We start from the raw sequence: 12,989 nt of genomic DNA on the forward strand, positions 1-12,989 counted from the left end.
CGTGCTTGGATTTCAGCTATTGATATTTGAAGGGTCCACAAATACAATCATGTGCACTCTGACGTGTGAGTACTGCGAGGATTAAGCAACAATCTGATGCTGCCGGATGTGAAGGACTGCGAAAAATTCCATTGTCTCAGAAACTAGGATCAGATTTTCTTTACCACATGAAAATTGATTTTTAGTTTTTTTTAGCTCTGCCTGGAAAGATGAAAAAGAAGCAGAATGACATTGAAATATATATAACATATAAAGTAATGAGAAAAGGAGCTAAAAAAAAAAGTGACACACAACATTGGCTTGTATTTAGGAGAGCAGAGACTGGTGAAAGAGGGGACGGTCACATCTATTTCTGGATTATTTATTTATTTATTTAAATATTCTGATCCAATTAATATATTTTTTCCTCAAATATTTACAATGCAAATAAAATGCATTTTGCATATTATTCAAATACAGTTGATAAAAATATCCCTTTATAAAAAGGGAACTGAATCAGGCAGGTGATCTCTGACACTTGGCCTCTATCTATGTCACCACTGGAGAGATGAACATGGTTATTTCTTAAAGCATATAGTTAGGGCTGGACCAGGTGAGCCTGAATCCTCCCTTAGTTATGCTGCAATAGGCATAGGCTCCTGGGGGACTCCCATGATGCATTGGGTTTTTCCTTTTCAGTCACCTTTTTCACTCACTATGTGTTAATAGACCTCTCTGCACTGAATCATATTTGTTATAAATCTCTGTCTCTCTTCCACAGCACGTCTTTTATCCCGTCTTCCTTCTCTCACCTCAACCGGTCGCAGCAGATGGCCGCCCCTCCCTGGGCCTGGTTCTGCCGGAGGTTTCTTCCTGTTAAAAGGGAGTTTTTCCTTCCCACTGTTGCCAAAGTGCTTGCTCGGGGCTTGGGTCCTGGTTGGTGTGTTGCCGGGGTTGTGGGCGGGTGGGTGTATGGGGGCCCAGTCCTGGCGCAGGGTTCCGCCGGTGCATCGAGCCACCTGGGGGGCACTTCAACTGGTGGGGGAGGTTGTTACATCTTGCAGGAGCTCTCCTCTCTTCAGGAACTCACTCTGCAGGAGGGGGAGATACAGGAGAGGTGGAGGAAGATCTCAGCCTGGGTGTCTATTGTCTTGTGTAGTCTGGAAGATGAGTGGAAGACGGGGTGGGTGCAGTTTTCTCTGAGGTGGGGTCGGGTGGGCTGTCCCGGGCTCTGTGGAGCCGGGTGGCGCTGCTGTACTGGGCCCCGGTCCGGATGGGCCTGGGCCCCCTTTCCCTGGCGGGTTGCAGAGTATGGGGGTGCCTACTGGGATCAGCGAGGGAGCTGGCCCCAGGGAGGGGTCACTTGCCCCTCCCTTCCTTCCCTCCCCATCACGTAGATATTGAGGGCTATCGGGAGGGGCTATGCGCTTACCTGCTGCTCTCTGGCAGGTAGCTCCATGCCCTCCTGGGTTTTAAATGCACCTTAGAACACACATGCATCAACACTACATATGAGCGGGTGGAGGGAGGTTTGGAGTCTTCACACCCCCCCGTTCTCTGCGGCCTGCTGGAGCGGGGGGGCTAGGAGGAGAAGTTGGCCGTCCGACTGGGGTCTGGAGTGTGGGGCCTCCCTGCTGCGGAGTCCGGGTGGTCTGCTTCTCCCCACCCCAGGGAAAAGGGTAACACCACCTGGGTCTGGGTGCAGTTTCCCCCTCCAGGGACAAGGGTACCTAGACCCGAGGCTTAGAGTACACTTGGGGAGTGTGATTGTGTGTAAAGTGTCTCTTTATGTCTGTCTCCACGTGGGGTGAGTGTTGAGTAAGTGCATATGAGAGCATGAGGGGGGGAATGGATGTTTGTGTCTGTGTGTGCCTGTATGTTTGTGTCTATATGTCAGGTTGGGTGTCAGACGCCACCTCTCTGGGGACATCTCAGGCCCTCCAAGGTATGGAGGCCTATCTCCACCCACCACCACTTCCCCTGCCAGTGGCGGACTCCCTCAGACATCGGTGCGTTGGTGGTTCTTTGTGTCTGGGGATGGGCGTCCAGGTACACACCGGCTCACTCCTTGGTGGCTGCTTATCGGGGCCTGGAGCCTGGGGCTCGCTCGGGCCACTTCGGGGGTGGAGTGCCCCCGGCCTGGTGCTCGGTCACTCAGGCACAGCTGGCTGCCGGCGGAGCTCACGGGCACGTCACTGCAACCCCCCCTGGCTCCTGCTCCGCGGTTGCTGAGTGACCCCTCATCTGGGACTCTCATCAGCTCTTTCTGGGACAGTGACACGGCTGCCCCTCTGTTGGTCTTCCTTGGTCTCTTGTGTTCTGGGGGCCTCTGGATGTCTGGAGTCTTGATCTCCTCTATACCTGCTTCATGCCCTGGAGGACGGGGCTGTGGCTCCCCCACACCCTCTAGCAGATCATTACATGAAGGAACCTTTTAAATACAAGCGCGTCCATGCTCACAGGTGTACACACGGGTGCTCACACACACAAACTACACCCTTTTTGGCTCCTACCTCAAAGCACACAGTGCGCTGTCGATCTTACGTGCTGCACAATAATATTCAATATTTAGTATTTACTGTTATATTCACATACATCATCGTGATGTTGTTTATTCTATTGCTCTCGTTTTCTTCTGCTCATGTTTTCTTTTTTCATTCTCAACAGGTGATCCAGATGATTGATATATGTATTTTTTGTCTGCTTATTTTGTTGGTTTTTGTTTTTTGCCCTTTATCCCCGTCCCTCTTCTCCGCTGTTTTTCTTTCCCTCTTTCTTTCTCCCCTCTCTTTTCATCATTCAAGTCTGTCCCGTATCTAGCAAGTGAAAATAAAAAATAAAATAAACAATAAAAGATGAATCAAATAGACCATTACAGCACGGCTGGGAGGGTCCATTTGGTAAAGTAAATCCGTTGGGCATCTTTCTTCGCCTTTAGACAATAATTCTGATGGCAAAAGAACCAAACGGGACAGGCAAAAAAAAAAAAAAAAAAAAAAAACCAACACAAAAACAAAACAAAAACAAAGTGCTCGCTCGTAGGGGGTCATTTGATTGTTGGGTTTTTCTCTGTATATATTATTGTAGGGCCTACCTTACAATATAAAGCACTTTGAGATGACTGTTGTTCTGATTTGGTGCTATATAAATTGAATTGAATTGAATTAAATATATTCAATAATTTGGTGTTTTGATTATGATTCTAATTGTGGTCACTTTCCGTATGTTTATACATACATTGTGACTTTAAGTTTGGAGAACTGTTACTTCTTTAACAGCAAATGCCAACTATAGGTGTTGTTGGGTTATAAGAACACAGTTTATGGTACAGCTGTGCCAAACGTCATATTGAACTGACAACACTTAGAAATGAAGCTACAAAGCAAAGATGCCTCATTTTGTTAAATGCCTGTTTCCTCAAGTCCTCTTGTAGGATATCTTCCTCACCTCCTCTGCTTCCATCTCTGCAGGAGGCTCTGAAATGCAAGGAGAGGGGTCAAAAAGAGGAATCAAGGATGTGCAATCTGTAAAATAAAAAAAGGCAATGTGCGTGTGTCATTCAGTCACAGCATGCTGAGCTTGCATGAAAGGGAGAAGATATAGCAGGTGTCCTTGTTACTTAACTTGGCACTAGTCCCCGAACTCAGTGAATGAAGCATTCGTGGACATTGTAAACACCGTGCCCTGTGAATCGAGACATTGTCACCCTGGACCACTCCCTAGATGGAAATTAATTCCTGGATGGAAATGCATGATTAAAGTGGAACAAATACCCAGAAGTACTTTTCAATGTTTTGCATGAACTCTTTCTGTAAGGGACAAAATGCTAAAGAAGAAAAAGGCCTCGGACAAAATACCATTTTTTTTCTTTTATCAGCTTAATGACATAGATAGATGCTTTTTTAAAATCGGAAAAAACAACTAAAACCAAGTGTTCTCATTTACAACCATTTAAGCACATTATAAATGTTATAAAATAAATGTACAATATGCTCTCTGAGTACAGCTTGCTAATACTGGTTGGACTTCTTTCAGACCTGCCTCAATACAGCAAAAATATTTACAATGCAAATAAAATGCATTTTGCATATTATTCAAATACAGTTGATAAAAATATCCCTTTATAAAAAGGGAACTGAATCAGGCAGGTGATTTCTGACACTTGGCCTCTATGTCACCACTGGAGAGATGAACATGGTTATTTCTTAAAGCATATAGTTAGGGCTGGACCAGGTGAGCCTGAATCCTCCCTTACTGCCTCAATACTTAATTGCACAAATTCACCAAGGAAATATTTGTTGCGGTTCTTGTCATGTTCAAGTTTACTTTCCAAAACCATAAATATACCATTAATTTAAATTCACATGATTTATTTTATTAAATGCGTGCAAATGCTAACAGCAACCATTTAAAACTAAGTTTATTGTGGAGTATTTCTTCTCTTTTTCCCCATCGTTTCTGGATTTGTTGAGCAGATTAGATCAGAACTAATTGCTGTTTCTTCCTTTAGTTTTTTAAACCAGTTCTTTGCGTTCATAATATTTGACTGAGTAATGATTATTATTGAATGATTATTTGATTTGATTTGATTTGATATACCTTTATTAGTCCCATAAGGGGAAATTTCATGTTAAGGCTGCCGACCTATTGCACGCAATGGCAGCGCCATCTTACCCTCCGACCATACATACATTACACAAAAACATCACATGGGGAAGACAGGTCAGAAAGGTATAACAATGTTGTCAACTGAAAACAATCCTTGTTTATTGGGCTTTTTGTACTGGGTATTAGACATTGCCTTTAACATTTTTTTTGTCCCAGACACTATTACAGGTAGTGACGGTGTCTGATGAGATCTTAATTTTTTCTTCAGAAAGTCATTTAATGTTTTTTTTTTTTTTAATTTATTAAGAATTAAGGGATATAAGAAAAGGCTAGATTATCTCTCACTGAGTGTGATTTTTGACTGAGTATGGTTGTTTTTTTTTATAAGTATTGTCCCTGGTGGCGATAGTTATTTCATCGTTGAGAGTTTAAATGAAGTGCAGTTATTGTTTATGGAGAACAGTTTGTCACTTACCTCAGTGAAACAGTTTGAGGATTCTGTATGGGTTAGTGGGTGGGTGAGGTGGTCCATGAATAAAGTACTTACTAATGTTAGCTTTTCAGAACAACTTTTAAATTTAACCTCCTTATTCTAACTGGTGCTTTCATTGCAAAACTGGTTTTCTGTAAGAATTGAATTGAATTGATATATCTTTATTAGTCCCACAAGGGGAAATTTCATAAGGCTGCCGACCTATTGCACGCAATGGCGGCACCATCTTACCCTCCGACCATACATACGTTACACAAAACATCACATGGGGAAGACAGGTCAGAGAGGTATAACAATGGAAAATGCACCACATGAGGAAAGATAAGGAGAAAAAAAACAAACTCCCCCCAGACTGAGCTCCAACAGGGAGATCAGTTTGAGAACAGAAAAAAAACACCTCTGCACATAGCACATGAAAAAAACTCTTAATACACCAAAGAAACACATGACAAGCAACAGGGGTGGGTAAAGGGTGAGAGACCGCCGAATTAGACAGTACATGCGGGCCTGCGTACGCTGGTCTCCTTGATCCACCGTCAGCATCGGAAGGGAATAAGCGTCGAAGGCGTTTGGAAAGGGAGGGGGGATGAGTGTGTGCATATCAGTGTATATGTATGTGTGTGCGTGTCCAGAGTTCAGCTGAGACAGTGTCCTTCGCCCTGCTAGGCTAAGTAAACAGTCTTCCAGCCAACCCAGGTGGCCTTGCATGGAATGGGAAGGAACAGACTAAACACAGTCGTTATCAGGGTGTTGTTGTTCAGCTCCAGCCTTGAGACCGCAGCTGGCGCCAAAGGGGTATCCGCATGAAGTGATGGTGCTTTTTACTTTAGTGCGAACAGCTCATATGAATTTCAAAGCAGTTCTACAGTCCAACACTGGTCTCTCAATCTCCCGTTGGAGAGCCGTGGAGAGCCATACTTGCGTTCTGTGATGTTGTCATTTCTTGTGCTCAAGGAGCCAATTCTGAGAACGGCAGTGTGCCTCCCCGAGATGTCATCCAATTTGCGCCCAGAGATGTTATTCCGAGCTAGCCCTTCAAGATGTATCCAGTCTGCAGTCAGAGATCTTATTCTGAGTATTCACAGCAGCTGTAGCCTCTCCAAGATCTTATCCGTGCTGCACTCAATGAGCCCATTTTGAGAAACTCACGCCTCTCCCATCGTTCCAATCCCAGCGGGCAGCCTTGTGGGGGTTTGAACAGCCGGTTCCGCTTTCTTAATTCTTCGATAAGTCAGGGCCAAGCCAGCTCCGATCAGCCAGAACCCTGTTACCATGGTTCCAAATAGGTAGATATCTTCAGCACTCAGGCTCACCCAAGCCCAGAGACCAGTTGATCCAATCCATAATTCCTCTTTTAGGTTTTAGAGAACAGACTGTGAGAGAATGTTCCAGGGAAAAGTAATACAAAAAACACGAGACTAAGAGGCTAAGCAGGGAAGCTAAGGGAGAGGAGGAGAGGAGAAAAGTGCGACCGCCTTCGTCAAGAGCAAGAGCAGCGTTTTTCTTTTTGCAGGTGTTTTTTTTTTTTGCAAGTGTTTTTCTTTTTCCAGGTATTTTTCTTTTTGAAGCATTTTTCTTTTTGCAGGTATTTTTCTTTCAGCAGCATTTTTCTTTTTGCAGGTATTTTTCTTTTTGCAACATTTTTCTTTTTGCAGCATTTTTCTTTTTGCAAGTGTTTTCTGAAGTTGCAGTCCGTTTGGCCTCTCAGGGCCACCGTATTTATGCCTATTTCTACTCCTGTTTGAATATGTTATGTATTATCATTTAGAAAAACTTGGAAAAAATGTTTTTAATTTATTTTAACATGTTGAAACTAAAACCTAGACATCATTGTCTGTGACAAATTCAAATCATCTTGGTCTTTTCGTGTTTGGAAGATTAAAGAGGAACTCATTTGGATTGCGTTACAGAAACAATCTGATGATGCAAATGATAAACGAGTAGAAGTTTTTTATATAGCTGCTGTACAGGAACCTGGTCATACTGAAAAGAGAAGATAGACACATGTAAATGTTCTACCTGTGCGTATCCATGATGTTTTTAATGTGGTTATTTGTCATGAGTGTGTTTCACTCCTCTTTAGGACAGAATAGTTTTCTCCGTGCATACTCTCCTGGGAATATCATCATTGGTGGACTTTTCCCCATTCATTTAAAAACTAATAGGACTAACACTTCTGCACCTCTCTCCTGTAGTGAGTAAGTACAGGCTGAGTTCATCAGCTCATTAGTGTCAAATAGATGATTTGTGAATTTAATCTGTCTTCTGTCAATCTTGCAGCTATGGTTTAAAAACATTCCTGCACAGTCAAGTGATGATATATGCCATCAACAAAATCAACCTACCTAACATCACGATAGGATACGACATCTATGACACTTGTGGAGATGTCGGCCTCGCCTTGAGAGCAACTCTCCAGCTGCTGAAGAATCAGTCAGACCCAGAAAGCTGTTTAGTGCCAGCAGATGCTCAGTTCAAGTTACTTGAACCCAAAACCAAGGTGGTGATCGGGGAAAGGTACTCAGAAGTATCAATAGCTGTTGCACGACTTGTTGCTCTGTCTTCAGTTGCCCAGGTTTGTTTTCTCTTTTTCTGTCCTACAAAGCTCAGTTAGAAATATAAGAATCTAAATTTGATGAAAATCAATAATATCAGCAAATACATAATCTGTCTTTAGATTTCCATGCTTATGTGTTGAAAAATCTTTAATGAACTGTTTTCATATATGCTCTATGTCTGTTTAACAGATTAGTTATGCATCCACAAGTGAGCTGCTGAGCAGCAAGTTCAAGTTTCCCACTTTTCTGCGAACCGTGCCTAGTGACAAATATCAGACAAGAGGTATTGTTGAGCTGGTGAAGATATTCCATTGGAAAACAGTGATTATTGTGGGAAGTGATGATGAGTATGGGAAATATGGCAGTGATAGCCTTCAAGACAACTTCAACAAAAAGAGCATCTGCATTGAATTTGTTCACATCTTGTCCGCTGATTTTACGACAAACAATAATAGCATGGACCAAACTGAGCTGAATGAACTACTGGAAAAAATTCAAAACTCTTCTGCTGAGGCCATCATCATCTTCACAAAGGAGACTAATGCAGAAATCATCCTGGAAGCAGCTATTGAACACAGAGTCAACAGAACGTGGATTGCAAGTGATGCATGGTCCAGCTCTTCAAAGATCTCTGCAATGTCAGACATCAAACTGGCAGGAGAAGTTTTTGGGTTCATATATAAGCAGAAAGAGGTGCCTGGCTTTAAAGACCATGTCATGTCGATGTTTAATGGAACTAATAACACAATTCTTAGAGATTACCAGACGCAGCATCTACTTTCTTTAAATAAGTCTGAAGAAGAAAGAAACCAATATCTGGCTTCTTACATCGACCAGGATGAATCTTATGGTATCTATATAGCAGTTCGAGTCATTGCTGAAGGGCTCAGACGCTTGCTGAAGTGTAACGACCATCTGTGTGAACGAAGCTCCAGTTTCACAGCCTTAGAGGTACAATAAAGATAGCTTGCCAATTATTAATTATTTGTCTTTAACAAATATTTTCAGTTACATAAGAAGTTTGTGAAATTTTGTCTGTCTTTAGAACATGAAACTTAACCAGAAATTGATATTCTTGGAGAAAAATCAACCATAATATTGCCAGGAAATCATTTATGCTGAATGGTACAAACAACATACTTTTTCTTTTCTTTTTTTTTCTTTTTTTTCTTTTGCCTGTCCCGTTTGGCTCTTTTGCCATCAGAATTATTGTCTAAAGGCAAAGAAAGATGCCCAACGGATTTACTTTACAAAATTGACCATCCCAGCCTTGCCATAATGGTCCATTTGATTCACCTTTTATTGTTTATTTTATTTTCACTTGCTGAATACGGGACAGACTTGACTGGGGGAAAGAAAAACAGCCGAGAAGAGGGACGGGGGAGAAGGGCAAAAAACAAAAACCAACAGAATAAACAGCGAAAAAAAAATACATATATCGATCACCTGGATCACCTGTTGAGAAAGAAAAAAGAAAACAAGCAGAAGAAAACAAGAGTAATAGAATAAACAACATCACAATGATATATGGGAATATGACAGTAAATACTAAATATTAAACATTATTGTGCAGCACATAGATCAACAGAACACAGTGTGCTTTGAGGTAGGAGCCAAAAGGGGTGTAGTTTGTGTGTGTGAGCACCCGTGTGTACACCTGTGACCATGGATGCGCTTGTATTTAAAAGGTTCCTTCATGTAATGATCTGCTAGAGGGTGTGGGGGGGCCATGGCCCCGTCCCCCAGGGCATGAAGCAGGTATGGAGGAGATCAAAACTCCAGACATCCAGAGGCCCCCAGAACACAAGAGACCAAGGAAGACCAACAGAGGGGCAGCCGCGCCACTGTCCCAGAAAGAGCTGAGGAGAGTCCCAGATGAGGGGTCACTCAGCAGCCGCGGGTTGCAGTGACGTGCCCGTGAGCTCGGTCGGCAGCCAGCTGTGCCTGAGTGACCGAGCCCCAGGCCGAGAGGCCGGGGGCACCCCACCTCCGAAGTGGCCCGAGCGAGCCCCAGGCTCCAGGCCCCGATAAGCGGCCACCAAGGAGTGAGCCGGCGTGTACCTGGACGCCCATCCCGGGACACAAAGAACCACCAACGCACCGATGTATGAGGGAGTCCGCTACCAGCAGGGGAAGTGGTGGTGGGGGGAGATAGGCCTCCAAACCTTGGACGTTTTCATTTTCACTTCCTCTTTCAGCGAAACTGCACATATTTCAGCAGCATGGCACTTTACTAAAAACACCCTAAGCTGTCTTGCCTGCAGTCCAAATGTTCAATCATTTAAACCAGGGGTGTCAAACATACACCGAGCCAGATACAATTATATCCGGCCTGCAAGATAACTTCATTATCATTATTATTCATTATTATTCTGTTACTTAAATATAGACATGTGTGGTCCCTACAAAAATGTCAAAATCTCAGCTGAAAGTCCAAACAAACCATTTCAATATCCTCCAAACAGCTAACAATTTAAAAACAACAACAACAACAATGATTAATATTAACTTCTTAAATTTTAAATGATTTGCAAATTTTCCAATTTTCTTTTACACAATGTTGCCCTTTTTCTGGGCAGAGATGTTACACATTCCACAGCACCCACTGCTAAACTATCGACATTTGTCTTGTTTATTGGTAGATATGTAAGTTTTTCTTAGAAAAGGTTAAACATTAAAATTTCAAATATATTGCAGTTTGTGATGATTTTATTTCATAAAAATGTCTTTCTTCCTTTATGATGTTTTGGTTTTTTCACAGCTTCTATCGGAAATCCAGAAAGTAAACTTTACTGAGAACAACACACAAATATACTTCGATAGTGATGGAGATCCCAGTTTGGGATATGATATTGTATACTGGAACAGGTCTGATTGCAACAAGAGTATGATAATACAAACTATTGGAGAATACAGTCCAGATGGAAAAATTACAGTCCCAACAGACCTTTTCAGACACCTCATAAATGACATGGTGAGATGAGTTTTTAACATTCATTTATGTCCCATTAAGGTTTATGAATCATGTACTCATGCTACTGTTTCTTTTGCAGGTCTCTGTTTACAATTGCTCAAAAAAATGTGAAGCAGGACAAGGATTTACATTAAAAGGAAAGTGTTGCGGAGTTTGTGCTCCGTGTGCAAGTGGAGAGATTTCTGATGGAAATCGTAAGTCTTTTATTCCAAATCTAAATTACACTGCTCAAAAAAACAAAGGTAACGCAGATCTGAATGAATGAAATATTCAAAAACTTTGTTCTTTACATAGTTGAATGTGCTTACAACAAAATCACACAAAAATTATCAATAGAAATCAAATGTAGCAACCCATGGAGGTCTGGATTTGGAGTCACACTCAGGGTCCTGGGTCTCCTGACCTAGTGTTTTCAGTTCTTTGTGATTTTTGTGTTATGTCTGGTTCATTTGTGATTTATTTTATGCTTCCTGGGTTTTGATCCCCTCTTGTTTCTCTGTGCCCTCCAGCATTTGGTGAATGTAACGATTACTTTAGTCTTCTGTGTTTAAGTCTTCTCTGTCTGTTTGTTCCCCCTGTGTCGTTGCCTTCTGTGTCTCCCTCTGTGTGACTGTCTATATCATGATGTGCGTTATTGTGCTTTGCTCCCACCCCTTGTGTTCTGTGTTTTCGTCTTCCCTTCGTATATTTCTTCATTCTCTCTCTCTCTCTCTCTCTCTCTCTCTCTCTCTCTGTACTTCCTGTGTTACGTTTAAGGTCCATGTCTTGGTGTCAGCGTTTTCAGTTTCGTGTCCTCCCATTCCTGTCAAGTGTAATTGTCCTCAGCTGTGTTCCTTGTGTGCTTCCCTTCCCTCATTATCCTCTGTGTATTTATGTCAGAGTCCCCCTCTGTTCCGTGTTGCGTCGTTCCTCATGCTATGTGATCCTTTGTGTGCCACTCTGTGGAACGTTAGATTATATTTTCCCAGTCTAGTTTATTTCATTATTAGTTGTATCATTTTCCTGCGTCTACAATAAACTGTCCTTTTGAGTTCATTCCCGTGTTGCGAGTCCTGCATTTCGAGTCCTGAGTCCAGATGTAATTTTATTGCCTATCTTGTCTTCCTAAATGTGCAAAGTGCATTATGCATTCATTATACTTGCCTGTTTAATATTAATTTATGATTGCAGCTTCTTTTTCTTTCCAAATGATTATAGGATAAGAAAATATTGTCTTCTTTACTTGTGCTACTTGTGTTTTTGTTTCCTTCTGCAGATTCAACATGCAAGCATTGTGAAGATGGGGCATATTCTCATCCTGAAGAGAATACATGTTTGAAAAAAAGTGATGACTATCTCGATTGGGAAGATCCCTTCTCAATCATTCTCAGCTCCCTTGCAGTCGTTGGGATCATTGCTACCGTTGTGTTTGCTGTTCTGTTTGCAGTATATCTTAAAACTCCCATTGTGAAAGCAGTTGGAGGTTATTTGTGTTTTCTGGAGCTTTTTGCATTGCTGGCTGGCTTCTGTCTTACATTCACCTTCATAGGCAAGCCTACTGAGAAGATTCACTGTGTAGGTGTTCCTCTCTTCGGCATAGCCTTTACTCTCTGCATCTCTTGCATTCTGGCAAACTTGCTTCAGATCTTCTTGGGCTTCAAGTTTGACCTTAAGGCAGAGTCTTGGATAAAGAAGCTGAATAAGCCATTGGTGGTGGTGACCATCATCTCTGGGATTCAGTTGGGCCTATCTGTCTCATGGCTGACCAAAGAACCACCACATCCTGACAATAAATCTTTAGATTACACTATCCTATACAACTGTAAGATTGAGCCCCATACATACTTTATAGCCATGTTAGTCTACAACACTTTCTTGGGCCTTATTTGTTTCCTGTTTGCATTCAAAGGTAGACAGCTGCCAGATTTGTACAAAAATGCTTCTTTGATCACCATCAGTATGCTGCTGTTTGTAGTCATCTGGATCATCTTCCTCCCCATTTATTTGACCTTGACAGGGAAATACCAACCAGCAGTACAAAGTGCAGCCATCCTCACTTCCTGCTTCAGCATCCTTGGTTGTCATTTGGCCCCGAAATGTTATATTATGTTGTTCAGGAAAGAGCTTAATCATGAGCGCGCCATTGCTGAATACATTAGGAAGTTTTATGAGCAAAAGGGTATTTCTGTGGTCCACTCGCAGTGTCACACTTAAATTGTTCTGCAAAGGAATGACTCTTCCTGTGATGACGTTTTAATCAATATGTCTTTCTAGCAATTTAATATGTGATTTTTCCATAGGCTGTATATAAAGGATGAATGCAGCCACTGCCACATTACCTATTGGTTAGTGAATTCCTGTTGTGAAGCCTCCAGCTGAGTTAGGGACTACGTTGGGA

General features: G+C 42.2%; 1 protein-coding gene across 1 annotated transcript; it reads left to right on the forward strand.

Moving 5' to 3' along the window:
- Positions 1 to 7,090: 7,090 nt before the first annotated feature.
- On the forward strand, positions 7,091 to 12,989 carry LOC308389901 (G-protein coupled receptor family C group 6 member A-like; the record flags this gene model as incomplete). Its single annotated transcript, XM_080871500.1, has 6 exons — positions 7,091 to 7,278; positions 7,361 to 7,655; positions 7,828 to 8,589; positions 10,400 to 10,612; positions 10,692 to 10,806; positions 11,868 to 12,989. 6 exons carry the CDS (start codon positions 7,091 to 7,093, stop codon positions 12,803 to 12,805), a joined length of 2,511 nt encoding a protein of 836 aa, XP_080727626.1. The 3' UTR covers positions 12,806 to 12,989.

The sequence above is a fragment of the Rhamphochromis sp. 'chilingali' genome (assembly GCF_963969265.1).
Source record: "Rhamphochromis sp. 'chilingali' genome assembly, chromosome: 21".
NCBI classification, from domain to species: Eukaryota; Metazoa; Chordata; class Actinopteri; order Cichliformes; family Cichlidae; genus Rhamphochromis; species Rhamphochromis sp. 'chilingali'.